At 38.5% G+C, this 24,139-nt stretch overlaps 1 protein-coding gene across 4 annotated transcripts in view; it reads left to right on the top strand.

Annotated features, from left to right (window-relative positions):
• The first annotated feature begins 2,062 nt into the window (after nucleotides 1-2,062).
• The window catches only part of NOVA1 (NOVA alternative splicing regulator 1), a 181,864-nt gene continuing 159,787 nt past the window's right edge, over nucleotides 2,063-24,139 (top strand). For 2 of the 4 annotated variants that reach the window (XM_048484401.1, XM_048484400.1), the window contains exons 1-2: nucleotides 2,063-2,590; nucleotides 4,427-4,570. In XM_048484401.1, the coding sequence (XP_048340358.1) occupies nucleotides 2,455-2,590; nucleotides 4,427-4,570 (280 nt within the window). In that variant the 5' untranslated portion in view covers nucleotides 2,063-2,454. Of the gene's footprint in view, nucleotides 2,591-3,140; nucleotides 3,284-4,426; nucleotides 4,571-5,664; nucleotides 5,684-24,139 lie in introns of those variants that run through there. The other 2 variants (XM_048484402.1, XM_048484403.1) reach the window with 2 other exon arrangements.

Below are 24,139 nucleotides of genomic sequence, written 5' to 3'. Positions count from 1 at the left end.
GCCACATAACTTTTACATATTCTTATCTTTTTTTTGTGATTCCTGAATTGCCATGCATCATTAATACTTAAGATTGTAAAACTTCTATCATGATTGTTCTTTTTTTGTTTCTACGAAGTGCCCACTGTCGAATGCTTAGTTTATAACGTAAGCAACGTATAAATTAATAACAATTGTAATTAAAGGTATACTATTCCGAATTAGTAAACTAGTAAAGAACTGATTTTTAAAAGCCCAGCAAGTGCCTTATGTGAGAGAACAAGTGAAATGAGAATAGTGAGCTACTTTGAGCCACCCAAGGAACATCCTACCAGAGCACATTCAATGCATAAAATCTACAGGTAGTTCCATCACACCTCCAAACCCTTTCAATTAACTAACAGTAGGGTCAACCCCACATCCTATTTATTCCTTATGAATACATGTGATGTAAGAACTCTGCTCTGTTGCAGTTGTTCAGAACTTGAGATACAGTGAGATCTGATGGTTGAACACAAGGATGCCTGAATTGTTTTGCAAGCAACCCCTTTCAAGGCTGAACATTTCTATTGATTTTTGGGGGGAGGCGTGGTGCTCACAATATATCTCAGGACATGCAGCTAAGATAGTTGTTTAACTTGGACTCGTTACACTGTGCTGGCCAAACTTATAGATCACATTGGGTAATTGTGTTTTTCCATCTGCAGCAGCAGTAAAGAGGAACAGTCCAGTAGCACCTCAAAGACCAACGAATTTTCTGGCAAGATATGACCTTTTGGGAGTCATAGCTCACATCTTCAAATAACTGAAAATGTGAGCTAGGACTCTCAAAAGCTCATATCCACCCATAGATTTTGTTAGTCTTTAAGGTGATAATGGACTCTTGCTCTTTTCTACCACTATCAGTTTATTATTATTTAACTTCACCATTAGGGGTTGCTAGAGTTAAAATGGGGTGGTTGAGTTTTGGTTTTGCATCTTCACAATCGAAGGTCCTAATTGACCCTAATTTAGATTTACCTTGGGTTAATTAATTACTAATACAAAGACTAAAAACCTGAGTGTCTAAATCCCACGTTACTGTGATTCACTTTTGAACGCCCCACAACTGAAGGAGGCTTACATTGTGCTGCCACCCCTTTCCGTTAAGCTGCTTGTCACATGCTTTCCCCTTCGCTAATGTTTCAACTCTCAAGTAGAAGGAATAGTAAAAACAATTAGTGGCCATAGCTGGGTTTCTAGACTGTTAAAAACAGTCTACGTTTGTTTACTAGAACGCCAAATAAGGAGGGGCGCACGGCTCCCACAGAAAGCCTCCACTCTCCCAGAGGCGGGACTCTACTATGGTGAGAGAAAAAACGAGACAACGACCCCTTACTCTCTTTTTTTTTTTTGGTTCTCCTCACGCCTCTTCTGATTCGCTCCACCCTACAACCCGAGCTCGAAATTATTTCCCTCTGATTGGTTCAAACGTCCATCTTTCTTCGGAAGCCCGCCTCACTTTTTTTATTATTACACTTTCTCCCTTTAACCGCACCCCCACCTTTCTCTCACGCCCCCTCCCCCCACACCTTCCACTGTTTGGGTTGCGAGGGTGTCAGGGAGACGAGTGCTCGAGCTGCCATCCCCCCCCCCCCCGCCGCCAACTCCCGAGCGTTTTGCGCTCTGAGTGTGTGTGTGAAAGAGAGAGCAAAAGAACGAAGCGGCTCAACGGCAACTCCTGACTGACTTTAGCCCGGCAACGCGCCAGACGGGCTCGTAAACGGGCGGGGGAAAGAGAATGAGAGCGCGAAAGCAGCAGAAGCACCAGCCCTCCTCCGTCCAGGCAGCTCTTCCACACCAGCTGCAGACGCGCGCCTAGAGCACGGGGAGCGGGAGGGGGCAGACCGAAGGGGGGCTGTGGAGGCAAGTTCCCTCTGCCGTCTCCTCGCCACCCGCTAGTTCAGCCACCTACCCAACCTCTTTCCACATCTCTCCCTCCCCTCCTCTGCTTCCCTCACTCATTCCTTCCCCCTCCTTCCCCACTCACTCACTCTCCCTCCTCTTCTTCCCCCTCAACTCCTTCTACCGTTCCACTTTCTTTCCCCCCTTTCCTCCCCGCCACTCGTTCTCCTCTTTTCTCCCCCCCCCCATCCATCCCACTCCACTCCACTTTCCCCTTCCCCCCAACCCCTTTTTTCTTTTTCCCCTCCGTTCCTGCCGGCGCTGCACTGCAGCTGCTTCCTCCGTCCTGCCTTATTTTCTTCTCCCCCACACCCGCCACTTTCGCTGGGGCCAGAAAAATAACTCGCCCTCTCCCCCCCCCCCCACGAAAAAGCAGCATCCTTCAGGGTTTGCATTTCTCATATTAGCTGGCAATAGAGGAGGGGGGGCCAAAAGCGGGACGAGCCCCCTTTCCTCCTCCCCCTCCCTGCTCCCCCCCACCCCTGAAGGGAGAAGCCAGTTATCCTTCCAGCCGCGGCGGCAGCAGCAAACATGATGGCGGCAGCTCCCATCCAGCAGAACGGGACCCACACCGGCGTGCCCATAGACCTGGACCCGCCGGACTCCCGGAAAAGACCCCTTGAAGCGCCTCCTGAAGCCGGCAGCACCAAGAGGACCAACACGGGCGGTGGGTCTTTCCCCCTCCTCTTCCTCCTCCTCCCCCTCCTCCCAAATATCCCACCCACCTGCCCCTTTCCTACCTGCCCGCTTCTCTTCCTCGCCTCACCTCGCTTCACCTCGCCTGCCTTGCCTTTCCCCAAAGCTTCTTGATTTCTCTAACGTTATCATTCATCAAAATGGCGTCGCTTTTCAAGCCTCTTTGCAGCCCGGTTTTATTTTAATTTGCAGAAGATCGTCGGGGCTGGGGGGTTGCTCGGGCTCGACCCTGCGGCGCTGCAAAGCTCTCTTTGGCCACCCCCTCTGCTCGCATTGCACAATTGGAGAAACTAAAGGGATAAATGGCGGCCGGGAAAAAAGGCACTTTTCCCCAGCCCCCTTTTGCTTAGGCTTCTTTTTCTTTTGTGAGTTGCCAGGTAGACTTGACCAAATCTTGACCGTTTCCTGGCACCGCTTTCCCTTCGGTGGAAAATGTTGCACAGATTTGTGCTTCCTGGGGTTGGGTCATGGTGATGGGCTGTGTGTGCGCGCGTGTGTGTGTGTCAGAGAGAGGTTTGCGGAGGGAGGGCGGGAGTTGCCTGTCTTAGTGCGGCGACTTGTTAGTTAACATCCTGCTCTTCCTGGATGAGATGAGTTATAACGGGACCAGCATCTCCTCTATTCATTTGCACTGGAGGCTTCATAACAATGCACCGAGGCAGAGGTGAATTTATTCATCCGGCATTAACCAACAGCAGAATTAGATAGCTGATGTATTTAACTGTTTGTATGATGTGTTGGGGGGCACACCTGTGCTAGCTGGGACATTGACTCTGGCAGAAAGTGAGAGGACTCGGAACCTGTTCCTTTATAAATGCAGACTTCGCTACAGATGCTTTAAAGCTAAACTGTGATGTCCAAAGTTGGGGTTGTTTTTTTAATAAAGAGGGCTTAAAATGTTTTTGGGGGTTTTTTTTGTCTTTACATAAAGAGCTTTCAGAGCTAGTTCCTCAAAAGGTCCTCATCGTGTATGGTAGTAGACCTGTGCTGGTGAAGGGAGTACAACTGTTTGATTGTTAAGAAATGTTTGATTCATTCATTCATAGCATTTACCTTCCCAGTTCTGGCTCTGCATTTTTCTCCCCTCTAGCATTGGGCAACTTAACACTAGCTGTCACCTTTTAAGTGTATACATGACTTCAGCTTCCTTTCATCTGAGAAAAAAAATCTTCTTAATGTCCTTTAATTAATGAGCTTAAGGGATCATTGATATCTAAGAAGTGTTAAAGGAATACATCAGGATTACTTAAGCATATGATTGTATCTACTGGTACCTTGCATTGAGGGGCTTTTTTTTTTGTAGTAACTGAAGAAAGCCCTCTGAACCCGATCTTACCTTTTTGGGTTATTTGTTGGGAAAATGAGTATTCTTATGAGACATACAGACCAGCGGCTATTTTCTGATGGTGAAAAATAGCCTTTTGCAGCTAACAGTTCTTTCTTTTTTCTAAATATGCTTGCTCAATTTAGGGGAAAGTTGACATTGTTGGCCAAATTTTTGTGAAAGCAATATTTCTCTTTCAAAAGCATCAGTTCATTGTATTGTATTATAATAACTAGTGCTGGAATGAGAACAATTTCACATACAGAATTAAACTTGAACTGGGTCATCTCTTCCTACAGCTCCACAAAATTAAAGATAATTTATTAGATAAATCATTATTTCAGAGCAGAGATGAAGGTGCTGGTGCAACTAGTTACATATGTTTGTATACTACCGCTTACACAACTAAAAGCATATTTTTGGAGGCTTGAAGAAGTAGTAATTAATTTTCGTAATTAATTTTCTGTATCTCAATTTTTTCAGAGGACGGCCAATATTTTCTAAAGGTCCTCATACCTAGTTATGCGGCTGGATCTATAATTGGGAAGGGAGGACAGACAATTGTTCAGTTGCAGAAAGAGACTGGGGCTACCATCAAGCTCTCTAAATCCAAAGATTTTTACCCAGGTAGGTGCAAGATTTAGAAGATTCGTTAAATCCCTAGGGTAATACATCCATATCTGTATAATTAAACAACATACCTGTGTAAGTGAACAGTATTGGCTTGCCGTTTCATTCAGTGGCATTATTCAATAGTAAAATAAAAACTCAATGTTATGGGGGAGTGAGAATGTACCGGTCTTGATATTTTTCCAGAAAATTGATAGAAAGCGATCTAATAATGACTATGAGGGAAAACCAGAAGGATAATACTATTATATCCATATTTTCTGAGCATTTTGTTCTTATTGCAAACAATGTTTTAAGAAACAAATCTGGCATTAAGAAGTATTTTGTGAAGTTTTAAAAATCATTGTTATGAACATTAAGTTAATTAAGTAAAAACACAGTGTGTTCTTTATAGAATAGGCCATTAACCTTAAATCCATTTTGTTCCTTCTTTCTGCTTCATTGCTTTGTTCACTTGCCTTACTGTGGAATAAAGAGACCAAGTGCCTCTGATCAGATATTTTCTTGATTTTGTGTATATATCGCAGTTATGATAAGAAAAATCTATTGTACAAGAATACATATAGTTCAGCTTGGAGTAAGAATGAATTCCATCTTCTAATACAAGCAACATAATATTTTAAATTTCATTATATACATATAGAAGAGCATGTAATTCAGGTATGGTCTTTATAATGATTTTTAATATACAGAAGTAGCATTCTGATTTTTGCATGATTGAACAGGTACTGATTGTCTATAAACTAAAATGTGATGTCCTTTATGCTGAAAGCAGGAATAAAACATTATTGATAAAAATGTGACAATGCTTTGAGTTTGTAATTCTGAATGGGCAGTTGTAGCTCTGCATTGAAATGGCCTGCTCCCTTGTTCCCTAGTAGTAAAAGCACATCTGTTTTATGTTGATTGTATTTAGGCAGATGACTGAATTTTTTGGGTGGTGAGAAGAGTCTGGCATGATTATGATCAGAACAACAGTATTTAGAAAGTTGCATTTCATCACTCTGTCTTGGATTCAGAAATGGGTCAGTTCTTCGATTCAGAGTTTGCCATCACCTTGTGATGTTTTTGCTATAGAGGTAGACAGAGTCCACATTACGAGTAATAAAGGTGAGATTTTAGATAAAATGTGCTAATTTTATAAATGGAGGTTTTTTCTTGAAATAGCGTTTAAACATTTATTATATTACTTGTACATTTTAAGGGTGAAAATAATATGAAAGCAAGTATATATAGGATAGCTAACATAGTCCCTAGTTTTGTGAGTTTGAAAAACATGGATTGTAAATAAATGATGAACAAACTGAATTTGCTCAGTTTACAGATAATAGTGGAACAGTGATTCCTGTTTGAATGTGTGATGACGATGATTGGGGGAAATGGTTGAGTCTGATGGATACTGCAAATTTTAGTTTTTTATTTAGCTTTATGGTAAAACAAGGTGATAAGCTTTTATCTTCTAGTTCTGATAGAAGTGTGTACTAAGGTGTTTTTGGACTTTACAACTTTGCAATTTTTTTTATGTTTTCTGTAAATTTAAAAATTAGACCAAATGCAACATTGTGTTAAGTGTTCCAGTGACGTAAATAGGTTCCTCTGAAGGAAATGCCAGCGTGAAAGAGAACTTGAACAGTTTGGCTGCAACAGGTGTAAACTAATCCCCAGTTTAGATATTAAGACCTATTTTGTACATCAAGCTACACTATTGATCACTTCTTAACAAGCAAATGATTTGGATCTACATTTAACTAGACTGCTACCTGTTAAGACATGAACAGATATGAGGTAGTCAGTCTATTAATGCTAGGTGGTATTTCTGTTTGTGTCTGTCCATGAGCCTAAAGAATTTTTGGAGCTCTTAGCATTTTTCCAGCTGATGGCTTTTCCAGTCCATCTCTCCCCCCCACACCAAATCTTAATGTGAACTATGCTAATTTTAGATTAGTTTTATATTAGTTTATATATAGTTTTATATATAGATTAGTTTTATATTATAATTGATATTTTCTCAATGTAAAACTTCCAACTAATCATATGAATTAACTCTGCTGCTCTGAACTCAGCCCATTTAAATATTTGTTTTATAATTAGTATTAGCTAATTAAACATTGTAGTTGCAACTTATGTAAAGAGGAAAGTCATGTTCATACAAAACTCTAAGCTATAGGAAAATGTAACTAGTATAGTAAAATCAACATTTTTGTTGGTGACATAAATAATATTACTTATTTATGGCTGTAGATTCATTAGTTAGTATCGACCGATTTAGTGTACATTTTCAAATCTGTGTTCATACTGTCAAAACACATTTAGCATACAGTTTAAAGAAAAGTGATTTAATGTTACGAAGGTACATTATCCATCCAAACATGCATTTTTTAAGATCATAATCATCTGATACTGTTCTCTAATTTGTAAATAAGAATGTTTATGTAGTTGCAGAACTTAGATGCTGAATTTGCACTAACACTCCTTGGTGGAACCGGGTGACTGCAGGTGATGGACTGATTACTTTTTTATGTTTCTTGTAAAGTACATTAATACCTCCTTCCTGTACAGACTCTGTCCTGGTGAATTCTAAATGTTGATTTGAAAACTTCCATCTATGTGTATTTCCAGATATTGTTTCATTTCAACTAAAAGGGAATTAATGGACATTATATTCAGCACATCTTCTAAATGCCATTGCAGTTGTGGGGTGGTATTTCTAAAGATCATAATGCTAGTGGAAGAGGTAGTAGAGCTCAACACTTTTACTTACTGAAGTGATATTGGAACTTGTTTGATTTTCGTTCTTGATAAATAGTTATGCAGGATCTTTATCATGTGGAATAACATTTTTAATGGAAAATTGTATACAGAGACATGCTTTTAGTGCAAATGTTTACTTTTTTGTTTTTTTGTTTCCACTAAAGTTTATATGCTCAAAATAGTTAAAAACAGAACCTGTAAGAGGGTTCTACAATGCTGGAAAAATCACAACCTTATGTGAATTATTAGACTGTAACCCAATTGGTCGTCTTCTTACAATTAAACAATTTGCCATGTCACTTATTTATTTATTAAAATGTTCCTACTGTTTCCCTTCTTGCACTATTAGGATTCTATTTTTTATTGTTTACTTTAATGAACATCACTATAAATGCTTGTGTGAATATGTGCCAGTCAGCAGCCTTAGTTGCTAGTAGATGTATTTCAGAGAAGGTGTCATTTATGTAAAAGGGAGAGGACATCTCTGATCCTATTGTGTTTTAGTTTGTGTGATGGTGCTCTGATATGGGAACTTTATCACAGGTTGTGGTGCTCTATAAAGTATTGTTAACATTGTACTGATGAATTTTTTTTAACAAAATTAAATATTTTTACCACATATATTTTTGGAAATTGGTGCTCCGGTTATAAATGAAGTTTAGTTTACAGCTTATACCTCAAATGTCAAAGCATGCCAGCTGTTAGAAGGCATTCTTCTCAATCTCACACCTGTCATAGGTCTTATTACTTTTTGTTTTCATTTTTTAAATTTTAATCTATTTTAAAATTCAAATGGAAATCATAAGAATCTGATTTCAGTAGGATAGATACTTTTGATTTTACTCTGCAGGTATGAGTGTATAATCTTTTTATTTGGAGATGGTGGCAATCTTTCCATTGAACACATTCATTGGCTTTTAGAACTTTTAATGTTTATGTGTTTTGTCCCTTGTTGAGTTGATTGATTTTACAGCTGTTGAAGGAAACTAGAAAAAGAGGAAATTGTGTTCAAAATTGCACCTCTTATCTTGAATTGACTGTTATAAAACAATAATATCCTTAAATCTACATTTGCTGTTCCCCTGATTCCTTTCAGACATACTCAGAAGTAAGTTGAGAAACACTCCCAAATACTTACATAAGATTGTGGTCTTAGAATATAAGAAATAGAAGTGGTAAAATAGTAGTAGTTCAGTTACCTGCTGCAGGGCAGTATAACCAGTCAATTTAGAGAGGCTTTCCATGAGCAGTGCACTGTGCTGGGTAAGGAAGTTGCTATAAGTGAGCCAAGTCATATTCTGTTGTTCCAGGATAACTGCCATCCAACCTGAAGAAAATTTCTTCTTGATGCCAAATTCTTCCCCTGAGTATGAGACCCTTCTGCCAAATCACCTTAAGGGAAGCTTAATCAGGTGTGATTTTGTATAACAAACACATGGACATTACTTCATCTGAAGTATTTTTGAGATTAAGGTGACAAAGTGGATAGCCAGAAAATGTCTACGAGTTGAATGCCAACTGTACAATTGTTTACCAATATCAATAGCTGCCTGTGTCTGAAGACTTTACTGTTCAAATTTATTTGATAGTGACAGTAAAAAGAAAGAAGAATGTACTTCACAGGTGGGATTTATATATTACCTGACCATAATTTACATAAAAATGCTTTTTGAATAACAGTTGTCCTTTATGTTATTTCCTGATTAGCATTTGAATTTCATCATTGCAAGGTATGTCTACATGGGGAAAATGAACCATATTAAGAATAAATCCTTGTAAGTTAGGCAATAATAATCTATGCTCGGTTTCAACACTTAAAGCTGCCAGTGGTGGAATGAAAATAACAGTTCAGTGCACCAACAGCTAATTTGCAAAATGAAGATATTGCAAACAAATTTTAAAAAAGAAACATTATTTGGAAAAGGAGTGCTGTTCCTGAAACATAATTACTCCTTTTTTTTCATAATACTTTTTATTAATTTCCTTCTTTAAAAAACACATTGAACATAAAACATACATGAAGCCATTGAAACACATAAGACATCAACAAATATTAACATGTAACAAATGACCCACATTTACAGTTACCTGAAACGTAATTACTCCTGTAGCATTTCTCTTTATTAACGGTAGAATTATAGACCCCTTGTTAGTTATCAATATGAGTGTAATTTCTAAGAATATTTGGAAATGAATCTTTCAAGATAGTCTTCATACAACTTCAAAGAAACCCTCAGTTTTTAAAAAAATATTTAAACTCCTGCTTTAAGAGGATGACTGAAATAAGTGACCCTTATTTTGAAGAAGATTGTCTTCTTTTGATAATTAAAGTTTCAAACAAAATAGGTTGGAACAAAGAATCTGTGAAAACGAATCTTGCAATTTAATATATTTTTATTAGGAAAGAAACAAATTTTTGTAATGAAGGACCGCTTCTGTATTGTTAGATAGCAGATTTTGAAAGAAGACATTGTGAATGTTGGGGTTAAAAGGAGGGCTTTTCCCCCTGATTGCCATCTCATTTCCATTTTTGGACATAGCTCTGGTTTAACTTAAAACAACATCTGTAGTGGACTAACTGACAAACATCTCTCTGGGACTCATCGTTGCAGTTTGCAGCAGGTGCAGTTTGCATAGCAACCCTTCTCTAAGAAGAGGTTAGTTTGTTTTTAACATTTATCAGTAGTCCAAGGGGAATGAATGACTGGTAGAGACTGTGAAGGTTGTCAGTTGTCCAGTGCTGGAATGCTGCAGGTAATTGGGCTGGACTGGTGGGAACTGTGGCAGTGTGCTTCTCACGTTGCACTGCAGCTGCTGTTGATCTTAATTAATCTGACCCTCGGAGGCTGCAGTGTCATGGCATAAAATGCAGCACATATTAGAACTGGATAAGCCATTCTTTCATACTGCTCTTGTTGAATGTTGTAAAAATAGATTTAAACCAGTCTATATTGTGTGCAACTGAGTAGACAAGTTGTAAAACCAAATTGGCAGAAAGCGTGAGGAAATGCTTATAGTACATTTTTGTATGATATTTTTACAGTGTCTTAGGTTTTTGTTCTTAATATATTGAACTAAATTCTGATACAATTTGTAGGGCCTGCTTCAGTGAAAATATTATTTCTGAATATCAAATATTTATTTCTAAAGAAGAGAATATTGTGTGCTTCCAGAAATATTTGTTTCGGTATAAAATAAAAGCGTTAACGTATGTTATTTCTATTTTGGTATGTTATAATTATGAAGGTTTTTTTGGTCAGTTACTGCAAATTACTGCATGCTTGTTTAAAATTAGCGTTGTTACTTTAAACTAATCAATGGTCATTTCTGCCTCTGTTTTGAAAAATCACATTTGTTCTATGTACTGGTCATATACAAAAGTTAAGTGTCTTCAACTTTCTTTCTTTTCGGAGATTATATAAGCACTTTTTGTTTTATGCATAGAGATAATTGTTAGAATTAATTGTTTATATTGTGCTGCACTGTTCAGTGCTTTGGAATTTAAATATGTAAACAGTGCCAGGCTTAGAAATGTGCACACTTCATAGCAAGATAACTATCAACTTCATTCTTTTGATTCCTTAAGTTTCAATATACACTGAAGACAAATATACATTGTCATCTTAAACTGAGTTACCCGACTCCTTCGGTATACATATAACAATTGGTACAAAGGACATCTCAGCTTCTTCATGTGATGGTAGGATATAAACATACATGGAAAACAAAGCACAGTCCCATGCACCTCATTTAAGAATACTGTTTAAAATTTACAGCAGGTATAATCTTCAGTTATGAGCATGTATTCTTTGTTACTGTACTTTTCTGTGTGGAACATATAAAAACATATTCATAATTATTCCACCAGGCCTACTTTGGGATAACAGGCATAGTCCTCTGAAAAATAATTTTGATTGTTTTAGAAAATGGTTCAAAAAGATGGAGTCACTGTGGTAAGGTTGTTACTTGATCTCTGCATAAAAATCTTCAGCCATGGGTTTGTTCACATTTGCCATCTTGTGTTTCCAGCCAGTAGCATGGAAATCACTGATTATTCACCTTGGTTAGTTTGGCTTTTGCTTGAAGCCTGCTGTATCAATTCTAGTATTTAGTTTCTAAGCAAGTGATATCCATATTATTATTGGTTCTTCACCTTTTTATGTGTCTTCATTTTGGGTCAAATGCGTGATATGTTGTAGACCTACATATGAACCCACTCCCCCAAACACTTTCTCAAAAGGCCCAGGAAAAAGATTAAATTAAATGTCTAACCTAATTTTAAAGACACATATTCATTAAGGAGATTAAAAATCTAGAAAACGACGAGCCTGCTGGAGAGTATGAGGCTACCATTCAGTTCCCTTTTAGACTGACATAGGTCTGGCACTTCATGAAATAATTTGGGCACTTTGTCATAATAACCAAGTTATAATTCACTCTAGGTGATGGGTTCTTAATGGTGATGCATAATTTTTAACGATGTTCCATGGACTTACGTATAGAGCAGGGTAAAGTAGTATAGTCCACCATGGCCAGAAATAATACTTTGAAAGCTATGGTTGTTGAGCTTGGTTTCTTGTTCTTAAGGGCACTTTATGTTTAAAAATGCGCTGTGTTTTTGAGTGATCAGTGCTTATGGATTTGAAAACACTGTATGTATGAATGCCGGCTTATTGAAACATTTTGCGTGTTAGTAAATTCTAGGGTAAGAGAGCTGAGTGAAGACAAACACACTTGTGCTTTATTTCTACTTTTTAAAGTCTCATTTCAGTGCCAATCCAGTACTTTTATCAGGTAAAACAATAACTAGAGGTCCCAGAATTGCTACTGTAGCTGCTGTGTTTTAATGAAAATGTACTTAAAAGCTGGCAAAATGCCCATGTCAGTTGATGTAAGTATGACATCACTTGTTTATCCTCCAGCTACTTCTGGTAAGTCTTTCATTGGTCTCAAACTGTATGCAGCCATAAGTCAGGTGGAATATGAGGATTCTGTTCTGCAGCTACTATTATTGAGCTGGTCTCTTATTGCTTCCTCTGACTTCCTTGATAAATCTCTGTCACTCTGCAGAATACAAACTCTTGGAAAATGGGTCGCATGGAGAATGTACAATTGTTCAAGGCAATAAGAAAAGGGTCACTGTGGAATAGGGATGATGTAGGTTTGATAAAACAGTGGAGCTATTGCATCGTATGATCTTTGATGTAATATATAAAGCTACTTTAATGCTTCTTATTGAGAATTAGGCAGAAATTAATTTCCATAAAAATAATATGAAAATGAAATGTGCTACACCTGTTGAATCTGAAGTCCATAATGTTTCAAATTCAGGTTTTTGTGACCACACATTGCCACAGATCATTATACCTGTGATTTTTTGTGAGGTATGTGTAATTCAAGTAGTACATAAATGGTGAATTTTTGCAGTCTTCCACTAAAAAAAAATCTTGGAGTTTTGCATGTAGATCTAGTTCCTTTTGTATTTTGTTTCACTTTAACTATCATTTACATATATAATGAACAGACTGCATCACCATTCTTTCCTCCATTTATTCCTCTAGAGTACCTTCCTACTGCCTTGTTCTATGCCATCTTCTATTTTGTGCACCACAAAACTCTTTTTGGTCTTTTGATCACAATAGCATTAGCTCATGTCTACCATCCATGAAGCATTAACCCTTCAAATCTACACAGTTCTTTAAAAAGGACCAATTCACACTGTAAAAATTATTGCATAGGGAATGCAAAACGTGGATTCCAAAGTATCTTTCCCCCCCCCCCATCATATTGGATTGCAATTTATTCTACATTAATAGAATGAGTTTTTGTAACCCTTGTTGCTCCAGCTGCTTCTAAGCTTTGGTGTTCTGCCAGGACAAACTTTGGATGCTTATTTATTTACTTATTTGTACCTTGCTGTTCTCCCCTATTTTCTCCTCACAACGACCCTGAGAAGTAGGTTAGGCTGAGAGTGTGACTGAGCCAAGGTTATCCAGTGAGCTTCCATGACATGAATGAGGATTTGAAATTGGGTCTCCCAGACACTAATCCAACACTCTTACTCATGGCATTCCATTGGCACCCAACAGTGAATGTGACAGAAGCAGCTGTAGTTAGAAATGGAAATATGCAAGAATTGTACCCTCCCTTCCAGATTCTTCCATCGTACTCCAACAGATATAGAATGGAAGAATGAAGATATATGATAAAATGAAGATGGGCAGGCAGTATATAATGGCCCTTACTCACTTGTGTCCCTGGATGAAATTTGAGAGGGTTGTAAAGGTTAGCTTATTTTTGAACTGAACTTGGTGATACTGAAATGTGATAACAATGGTAGCACATCGGTTAGTGTTTTCTGCAGAAAAGACAGTATAGCAGTGTAAGATAGGTATAGAAAATATGGGAAATTTCAATTCAGAGCTTTGTGCAAAATTCTCTGCAGTAGTTTTAGTTTTGCATAGACAATGCAGTGTAATTTGTCTTTTACTTTGTACCTTGACTACCTTTTTTGTAAGGAATTTACACACATTTATAATAGTTACTGTGTTTGGCTCATTGTCTAAACAATTTCTTAGTTGCCTTTTTATCAAATCATAGGAATTAACAAGCAGCATGAAAGTACATTTTTTTTCTCTAGAGTCCTCTCAGTTTCGAAGCACTTTAGATTGTAGTACATGTTGGAAAATGCCAGCAAGTGTTGTCTTTATTTCCCATCAAGTACTTAGCAGCTTCTAATGGCATTGGTTTCTGTAATGTCTCCTGGTTAAATTAACTGTTGGCAGGTATTCACGCTGTCTACAATTTAACATTGTTTCAGGAAATATTTATTATCATTTTACGCTGGTCCATCAGTGAGTTACCGCACTCTGTATAGCGGGCAATCGAAGTGATAAGAAGGATTATTGGGTAGAGATGTTCTAAAAATTTCATACATATCAAATTAAATATGTTAACTTGAAAAAATATGTTAATTGTAAAATATCACTGTTCAAAAGTAATGTTTTTAAATTTCTGTTAATAAATTTCTGTTACTATATTTCGCATAATAGGGGCACATTTAAAACAAGCATGAGAAACTGAAGCAGCAGGCTATCCTGGGTAAGGGGGTTCTGAAAACTAAATATTTTTCAGTTATTCACATTGGCGTGCAGTTTTTATGGCTAGAGTTCTACAGTAATATCATGTTAGTTTGTATGTTACATGGAGGTGTTCTCTTTATTTTGGAGGTTTTTAATTGATTTTAAGATCAGAATAAAATATTGTAGTCTGAATAGGAAAGATTTGAAAATATAAATAAGGGAGCAAAGATTTTTCAAGACAAATGCAGATCATTATGTTTGAATATGAGGGCAAGAAGGATCCCACCCTCCTTGCTTTCCACAATCTGCAAAACTGCATTATTCAGGAGGGCTTTTTTACACATATAATTAAGGCTGTACTGTAATTAAGTGTTTCAGAAAGATTCTTTGGGAAGTGGTAGGGGCTACGGACTATATTACTGTGTATAGTATAAACTGTCTGCTTCTGTAAATATGATCCTGCTGTGTAATTTTGGCATTTTTACGTGTGTCACATTAATGTTTAAGCTTTGTTTCAGCCCTGTTTTCAGATGTGTGCTGATTTTCTGATTTCTGCAATCCAGACTTTAGTATTGAGTTTATTGGATGTCACATCCTGATGGTTGAATGTGACTTACATTGAGTCTTGAGTCTCAGTGAGGAAGGTAGACTATAAATCATGTAAATAAATACTGGGCTTTTGGCTATATTTGCAGTTTAGCGCCAATTAATATTCAGCGTTCCAGAAGACTTCATGCTGTCTCCATTCCTAGGAGTAACATTTCAGAGGGCATTTTCGATTGCAGTACTATTCAGGGTTGGCCCTGGTCAGTATTTGGCTGGGAGACCACCAAGGAAATCTAGGGTTACCAGGTAGAAAGAAATGGAAGTTGCATGCTTCAAAATGAAATATCTTCCATCCATGGAAACCTTCTGGTAGTTCCAAGACCAAGGTTGTACGTTGTCCTATATTGAGCAATGGGAATGCAAGGAATATTGCATAAAAAATAAATGGTAATTTCTGTCTGTAGCCTGACAATCACATGATGTTTTCAGATAATCTGAACTATTTTGACATGTTTAAAAGCTAGTCATGTTCAGCCTATTAAAACAGTCATATAGATGCCATATGTGACAATTTATGTTGGCATGCACAAAATGGCATACATAATGTAGTAAAATATAAGCATTAAGAACTTAAAACAGCTAAGCTTCTGTTTTTGTTGTACTGTTTTTTCTAATGCATCTACATTTGAAAAACATCTTTTTAAGGTTCCTCATTTTTGATAATTCTTAAACAGCATCAGCAGCTAACACTTGCTCAAAAATCTGAGCGAGAATGTTTCCAAACTTCAAATGCTTAAATCTGTATTGTGATTATTTTTTAAAGTACTAACATTGTATTTATAGGCATGAGTCTGTAAGATCACCTTGATCTATCTAGCCCAGGCTAGGTTGATCTTGTCAGGTCTGGAAATTAGGAAGTGGTGGCGCTGGTTAATACTTGAATGGAAGACCACTAAAGATATCCAGGATCTCTGTGTAGAGATGGGAAATGGCAAACTCTGCCTCTTGCCTTTAAATCCCTATGGGGTGGTGATAAATTAGCTGCAGCTTGACAGAAAAAAAGAATCGTGTATTGTGTGTGTAAAATGTTGTCCATTCACAGCTGACATGACAATGCAGTAGGTTTTCAAAGCAAGAGACTAATAAATGTGGTTTTCCCATGCTTTGCCTAGTGACCCTGGTATTTTGTGGTAGTCTCTCACCAAAGTACTAATCAGGGTCAGTCCCACTTAACTTCAAAGATAAGGTGCAATCAGGCTAGTCTGAATGCTAATCCATGGTTGTAGTTTCAAAAATAGTATTGGAAATGAGAGTCAACATATAATGATGTTTCTGGGGCTATTTCAACTCTGTTACTTGATGTTTCTGGTTACTCACTGCTGGATTTTTAAAAGTGATTTCTGCTATTCAAAGCAAATAGCTTTGACATTTTCTTTATACTTTAGCTGCCATGAAGATTTGGGTTGAACCAGAAATTAAGATGGAAATATATACTTTAACATTAGTTTAGTGGACAGACAAACTTCAGGGGGAATTTGGTTGTACATGGTTTAAAAGAGCACTGCTTCTAGCATGCAACTCATTATACCCTTGTACCCTAGAATATCTCATTATTTAATGTAGAGATGTCTGCCTGGAAGCAGGCATATGAGGAAACTGCTTTCTTGTGCACATTTCTAGGCACATAAAGCATCCCTGGACAGTCCATGCAACTCTTCTGGAAACATAATTATGGACACTTATTGGCTATGAGTCAACATATTTCAGAAAGTTTTTGTTAACTCCATGATTCATATTACTATCTCATTTGTGATCCATGCTATATTTTCCATACCCTATTTCATTTGGCACTGTTACATGACACAGGGACTTCACTGAATAAGTTATATTGAGTACCGGTGAACCTTAAGAGACTTGTGGGGGCATGTGAATCAGAACTGGGAAAACGTTGAGCCACTGATTTATATCTTGTTCTGACATTACTGTTACCCAGGTTCAATACTTAGCAAGCAGGTTGGGTGCTGACAAATATGTTTACTTGCCATCTATTGCTTTCTGTGAATTTGTAATAGGCTGCTTTCCCCCCAGTTTTGTGTCAGAGTCTTTCTGCTTGTATTATGATTCCTTTCCTATAGTTTTAAGAAATTAATGTAGTCTTGGTGGCCCTTGTTAGGCTACCACAAGAGGATTGTTACCATTCAGTCCTTGGTACCTGTCAGTATGCAGGGGCAGAGTGTACGGTTTTTTCCAGGGATACTTTGGTCTTTGAGGGAGGATTCATAGGCCAGACCTCCTTTCTATAGCTGCACTTGCTTGACTCGCACCAGGCTGTCTTTTTACTCGACAGCATCCTCCCCGTGAAAGCTAATGTAGTGTAATGGTTAGAGTTTCAAAATAGAATGTGGCTGGTCCAGCTTCAAATTCCCACTCTTAACATGGAAACTTACTGAGTGACCTTGGGCCAGTCACACACTCCCAGGCGAGCCTATCTCACAGGCTTGGTTTTGAGGATAAGGTGGAGGAAAAGGCTGTAAACTGCTTTGCGTCCCTATTGTGGAGAAAGTTGAGTTATGAATGATATATATAAATAATAAATATAATGGAAGATGGACAGGTGAAAGCTTGGTTGGTGAGTTGGAAGGAGAAAATGAAGCAGGGAAAGGTAAGGATATAGGAGTTGCCAGGAGCAGAAAAAGAGGAAATAGCATTGGGAAGAGGATACAGGGAAATGAGGTGCCTTTGTGGTTAGGTTAGGTGGCTTGATCCTGGGCAGCCTGGCAATGTTTTTCCAGAAGCTGTCAGGGGAGGGAAGCTTGGAAAGCTGATGACAAAAACACAGATGTAGGTAGGTTGACTCATGGGTAGGACTCAGAGAAGGAAGCAGCAAAAGAGGATGGGCTCTAGGGGTTTCGGAGAAGGCAGTGAAGAAAGGTGGAGTGAGATCTTTTCACGATTCCATTCAGGTCCACTGTATTTTTCCTAGATTAAACTTAATAAGGGGATAGCAAATAAGTTGAAGCATGTTGTACAATGTCAGGTTGCACCAATGCACAGCCCACCTAATTAAATACTTATGGTTACAGGAATTAAATCTGGGTCCTGGCCCTTATGCATGAAACATTCTCCAATAGACTAAAAGAGTTTCAAATCTGAATCAGAATGTTTTGATGAACGGAGGACTATTGTTGGCTCAATAGCTAACGGAGCAATTTGGGGGGGGTGGTGGTGGTGGTAAAACTGCTCAGAAGGCAACATGACCTGGCATACATGCCCCTTATGCTGGAATAGAGGCACTTATGCTGATGTTTGGGAGCTGCAGTGCAAAGCCTGAGTGGCAACAGCACCAGTGCTTCTCTGGTACAGGAGTCAGTGTAAGAGTCTGTGCAGGTGTTGAAGGAGCATTCTTGGGGGGCAGGGTTGGCTTTAGTTCGCCTAGGAATGCCCTAATTTGCTGGCGTAGATTTAGCTGGCAAAATCAGTGGCACAGCCTATTAAGCTGCATAGGCCAATTGATAGAGGGAAGGAGAAACATCACTTTCGGCTTGCTCTCTACAGCACAGCAAGCCTACCGTATTTGAAGGTGCTGTGGCTGTGCCATGGCTGTGCCCTGCCTGTTGTGGTTACACCCCCTCAGGATTGCCCTGCCTGTTGATGTGTACAAATGTCATCCCTGTTTAATGTAAGATATACTGTTATTGGTGGAACTGTGGTGAAACATGGCAGTTTGCAGAGGCTCCCAATTTTCCACTGTTCCCATTTCACATATTGATAAAGTGTCTTTAATTTGATTTCTGCAGCTAGGAGACTGCATTTTAATATAAGGTCTGAAGTGAGCTACCTCTGTTTTGTTGTGTTTCCTCTATGAAGAGCAGTAAAGCTGTACTTAGATTACTGGTATTGTGTGACCTACTCACTTAATTACAATCTCAGCATTTGTGATAAACTATCTTAAAGCTCACAAATGATTTAGGCATTTGTGAAATATTACTCAAATATTGTGTTTATGAATGCTGTTTCCTGCCTAGCCCATTAGGTAAACTGGGAATGCCATAAAGATTTTGTAAACAAGGTTGAACAACCAAAGAAGAGATTATCTATAAACTTTAAGACTGAGGAACTGGGGAAGTGGCTTACTGAGTGGAACTATTTCTATCCCTTTGTATTTTGTGTCACATGACAATGTCATGAGAAACAGGTTGTCCATGACACTCATGAAATCTGTTTAATGCTGAAACTTTTATGTTCGTCTAATTTGTCTTCTCGTGCGCAAAGCACAAGTCAGTGATTCTGGATTTGGGAAGTCTCAGATTGAACTGTAGTTCATTTTGAGATTTGAATGTGGGCACCTTGGAGAACTGGAATCTATTTCTACAATCAGGGAACCCATTTATTTAATGCTTGTCCCTCCCCCCTATTTTGTTACGACACGTGAGTTTGTCATAATCCATGGTATCTTGTTTATTTCTTGATATTATTTTCTTTTGATAGTTGCTATTTTTATTTTTTCTCGAAGAGGTAAACATAGAAGCAGATTCCTGAGAGCCAAAATTACTAGCCACCCAAAGGATCTTAGTTTATGTAGGAGTCAGCGAAGGATTGTGATATAATTGGCCTAAGTATATTCTTATCTTAAATTCATCATTCTTTCTTTTTAAGATTTGATCGTATACCTTGCATATTTATTTAGTATACACAAATAACTAGCACTTTTGGATTGTCAAGAAACACTCCTATTTGAGTACTTCAGTTGGTTTACCCTGATTTTCATTAATTAAACTTTTCTGTTGTGTAAAGTTGCTACTGTATTTCAATGAAGAGTCTTAACAGTTTACAGATAGCTTCTGTCCTTTTATTTGCTTGTAGCTTGTTAATATCTCTAGAAAATAAAACTATTTTAGCATTTTTTTTCTGTTAGAGCTGGTGAAAAATGGTTTCGATGCATTCAGATGTATCTGGAGCTGAACTTATTTCTTTGAATTTTAAATCTTAATTTTAAATCTTCATTATTATATGCTCCTCGAAATAATTAGTCTGCTAGGTGACAATAGTTGCCTAATGTAATTTTTTTGAAAATTTTAAATGTCTAGAAACAGCTGAAATGTAGAACTATCATAAATCTGTTCCGTGATTGTGCAAATATGAAGGTCTTCATTGTGGAAGTGGTTTATTTCTAAGTGCACTATTGATTCTCTTGCTTAGTAACTCTTGGTCTTAGTTATCTTTGGCTGTGTTAAAGCTAAATATTATACATTGTGATTTATATTATACATTGTGATTTATACTGTTGTGTTTATGCTTGTGTAAAATATCATCTTTTAGAATCAGCATAGTTGTATATTACAGCAAGTTTGAGACTTCAAAATAAACCATTCTCATTACTGAAGGAAAGTAGCATACTAAGTTGGTATCTGATACAGCCTGAACATGCAACATCATTATACCCAGGTTAAGCATGACCCTTATTTAAATAGCAGGGTAGGGAACTGATGAAGTAATTGGCCCAGTTTGTACAAAAAGTCTCAAGGGGCTAAGTGATCATATCCATAAGCAGATAAAAATAGAACATGAAAATACAACTATGGAATACTTCAAGTGATATGCATACATATTGCAGTTATTTTCCAATATGTCATTTTGAATTACACTGCAAATTATTTTTAAAGCATTAATAGCGAAAATGAAAACTTTAAAACCAGAATTACTAATATATGTTTCTGTGTTTAAACTTGGGAAAATCTGTTAATGCTATTGCCCTTCTTAATTCTGGCAAATTGCCAAATAACATCTTCTTATCTGACAGCTACTGTTTATAAAACATTTTTTTGAAGAATTCTCACGTGTTTGGATGTGGCACTTATAGAGTTTGGATGTGGCACTTATAGAATTTTCACAGATATTTAATTCTAGAAGTATCCTAGTTAGCATAAGAATAGCTTTCTTTATGCAATTGTTTATAGAAAAGTTGATATCTCAGACTTCGGAACAAATTACATGTGTTACTGGAATTTTGTGATTGGAACTCCAGATGTCATTTGGCCTTTAAAAACATCCATGAGTGAGAGCCAACTGTTTTGGAGCTGGAATGATGGGAAGGGGAATTATCTTAGAGTCAGATGGTTTTGATTGGCAGATGATCCCTCAAATCGTATATACAGATTTTATGCAATTCAAATTCAAACTTTTTTTCTTCTTCTCCTACTGGTTTTTAAAACTAGTTAATCACTAATGCCGATTTGCGATTCTTGCGGTCAGAAGGGGCCAAGTGTATTATAGCATCACAGTCTTACAGGTTTTGAAATATCCTTTTAAATCTTTTAAAACATATTATATAAGAAGTCCACCATGTACAACTGGTCAAACCAAAATGTGTTTACTTTAGCAGACAAGTAACTCTTAAACATTTCAGTATAGACAAAATCACACATATGTATGAAGATTTATTCTTTCACATAAGTGGATGCGTGTGATTGAGCCAAGAACTATGTTCAGAGTATGTCACAGTTACTGTTCATTGACGAATGGGCAATCCAGATTGGGGGGGGGGGTGAACATTCACAAGGAGCAGTGGAGTGCTGTGTTGATGCGTTTGCCCCTTCTGCTGGCACAAGGAGCACCCTGCTAATGGTGGGGGCAGAGGCGCCATCACCTGGCAGCCTCTTAGCTTCACGGCAGTGAAACCTGGAAGTCTGAGCTGCTGCAGAGCGTCTTCCACTCGGACTTTAGGACTGTGAAAGCTGTGGCCTTGGGAGAGCTTTTGGGTAGCTGGGCTTTTCCCACTCTTATAGTCGCCTCCTGGTGCAGCTTGTAAGCACACCATCTTCTTGGCCACTGCCGGGAACTGAATTGGTCTGTAAAAGAACTAAAGGTACCAATACATACAGCTTTAGGGTGTTGTGGGTTTTCTGGATTGTATGGCCGTGTTCCAGCAGCATTTTCTCCTGACATTTCGCCTGCATCTGAGGCTGGCATCTTCAGAGGATCCTCTGAAGATGCCAGCCACATAGTGATTCCAGCCATTAAAGCCTTCGACAGTACAAATGTTTTTACTTCGGAGTTAATAGTATGGAGTTACATTAACTTCTCAGTTGATGAAACTACATATGCTGTTTAAAGGTTTTTCCACTATAGCTAGTACTTTCAGGAACAGGTGACCATCATCAAAAGTCAAAGCACATAGTTAGTTATTTGCAGTACAAACAATTCTAGCCACATTCCCATTAGAGCTATTCCCACTAGAATCTGTACACTATGGTTAGTGGTTTGGTTCCATATTGAAAGGAAACACTGCATTGAATGCTCAGTAATTGCAGGAAGCCACAGCCACCACAAGTGCTTACCATCTGTCATTAAAGTGTTTCATCCATCATGTTATAAAAACCAAAATGATTTTTTAACATAGAAAGCCACATTTGTATCGTAATAAAATAAAAACACAGAATTATTGTCATTATATATGGACAGGTTATGATCCAAACAGCTATATAAAGCTGTATGAAAAGCCGTGTGGGGTTAGGGTTTTCTTTGTAAATAAGTTACAATAATGTTTAAAGAGCAGACTGAGTCTTCTAGACTCATTATTTGTTGTGGAACTACTTCCAATCCCAAGCATCTTTGTCTGAAATGTTCGTGCGTGTGTGTGTGTATTTTTTCTTCTTCTGGTGCTCTCTCCCCCCGGTTGGCAAAAACAACAAGGAGAACAAAAAGTTTTTTAAAAACACATTGGGAAGGCTACCCCCTCCAAATAAAATTATTTTTTGTGTGCAAATGCAGAGAACTCACTCTTCCTCCTCCTGTTGGGTGGTGATGACAAGAAGAAGCAGTAGAACAATGACTGGGTTGAGGATGCTGTAATATCCTGAAAACAGATAGGAATTGTTCCAGGCTTACTGATAGGTGGTGGGGAGGAGAGGAAATTTGGGCAGACCTCGTGGTGGAGGCCCGGAACCATGCCAAGCTGACTGGCAGCTATTGGCAGGAGGAGAGGAAACATTGACAGGCATAGTGTCAGAGACTGTGAGATGCACTGGGCTTGCTGGCAGGTATCAGGATAGGGAAAAAGCTTAAACATATCTGATAGAGGAGGCTGGGAACCACAAGGGGTTCTCTTACAGCCATGCACAGGGAGAGAAAGCCTCAGCCAGCCTGGCAGTAAAGGTTGGGAGCTGTACCAGACATCACTGTCAGGCATCAGAGGGAATGAAGTCATGCTAGGTTCTCTTGCAGGTGTGGGGAGGGGAGAGGAAGCCTTGGTGTGCCAGGTGGTGTAGAGACTTGCAGCTATGCTGGGTCTTGTGTCATTTTTTGGGGATAGGAGGAAGAATAAATGGGGGAGCTCCATCAGCCTTCCCTTTTACTTTCATCAGGCTACTGGCAAGTGATTAGTATCAAGAGTGGGGGCGGGGGAGAGCAACAAAGGTGAAAGGGTGAAAGCAGTGCCATAGATGGGGGAGTGGATAGGAAGGAAAGCAAGGTGGCATTATGAGGAAAGGGTGCAGGAAGGGCGGCAAGGGTGTCAGAAGTCAGTGGACTAAGCAGTGACCAGTGGGGAATTTTCCTGTGAGTTTTTGATGGGTACCCAATTATTTTATAATTTAGAAATAAACACACATTTACAGAATTTTTTTTTGCTTTTAAACTGAGGAACAAGATATTGCTGGCTGTTCTCTTTTCATAAAGTGGCATTTTTGTATGGCAGTTCATGCTGGAGAGATGCTGAAATAATATAGAACCAAGGAGAAGTTTAATCAAGTTAATGGTTCTAACTTTTTGCAGGGTTGCTGTTTAGGGTTTTTATTGCTAGGATTTAAAATTGTTTTCATGGTTACTACTCTGAGAACCTTATTTTATTATCTGAAATCCTCTTTGGCAGGTATTTCTGAGTGGAGGGCCCCCTGCTTCGACCCAGGGTCAGGTCCTTCTGCCATCCCTCCTATCCTTCACGGGCAATCTTAACCCATTCTATGGCCAGATCTTTAAGTTGGTGCAAAGGCCTGGGTTCAGTCCCTGGCCAGACTTGGACCCTAGATGGTTGGGCCTCAGGCTTATTGTCCTCTGGGGTGACTCCTGTGGGCTGGGGCTGAGCCAAGCTTGGCTCGTGACTCTCCCCTCTCATGTCTTCCTTCCTACTTGACTATTGTGCACGCACTCTCTCCTTTCTCTCCTCATGCTTCCCCCTGTCTGTCTCCTC

The sequence above is a fragment of the Sphaerodactylus townsendi genome, linkage group LG02 (genome assembly GCF_021028975.2).
Source record: "Sphaerodactylus townsendi isolate TG3544 linkage group LG02, MPM_Stown_v2.3, whole genome shotgun sequence".
NCBI classification, from domain to species: domain Eukaryota; kingdom Metazoa; phylum Chordata; class Lepidosauria; order Squamata; family Sphaerodactylidae; genus Sphaerodactylus; species Sphaerodactylus townsendi.
This window is presented reverse-complemented; position numbering and strand designations above follow the sequence as displayed.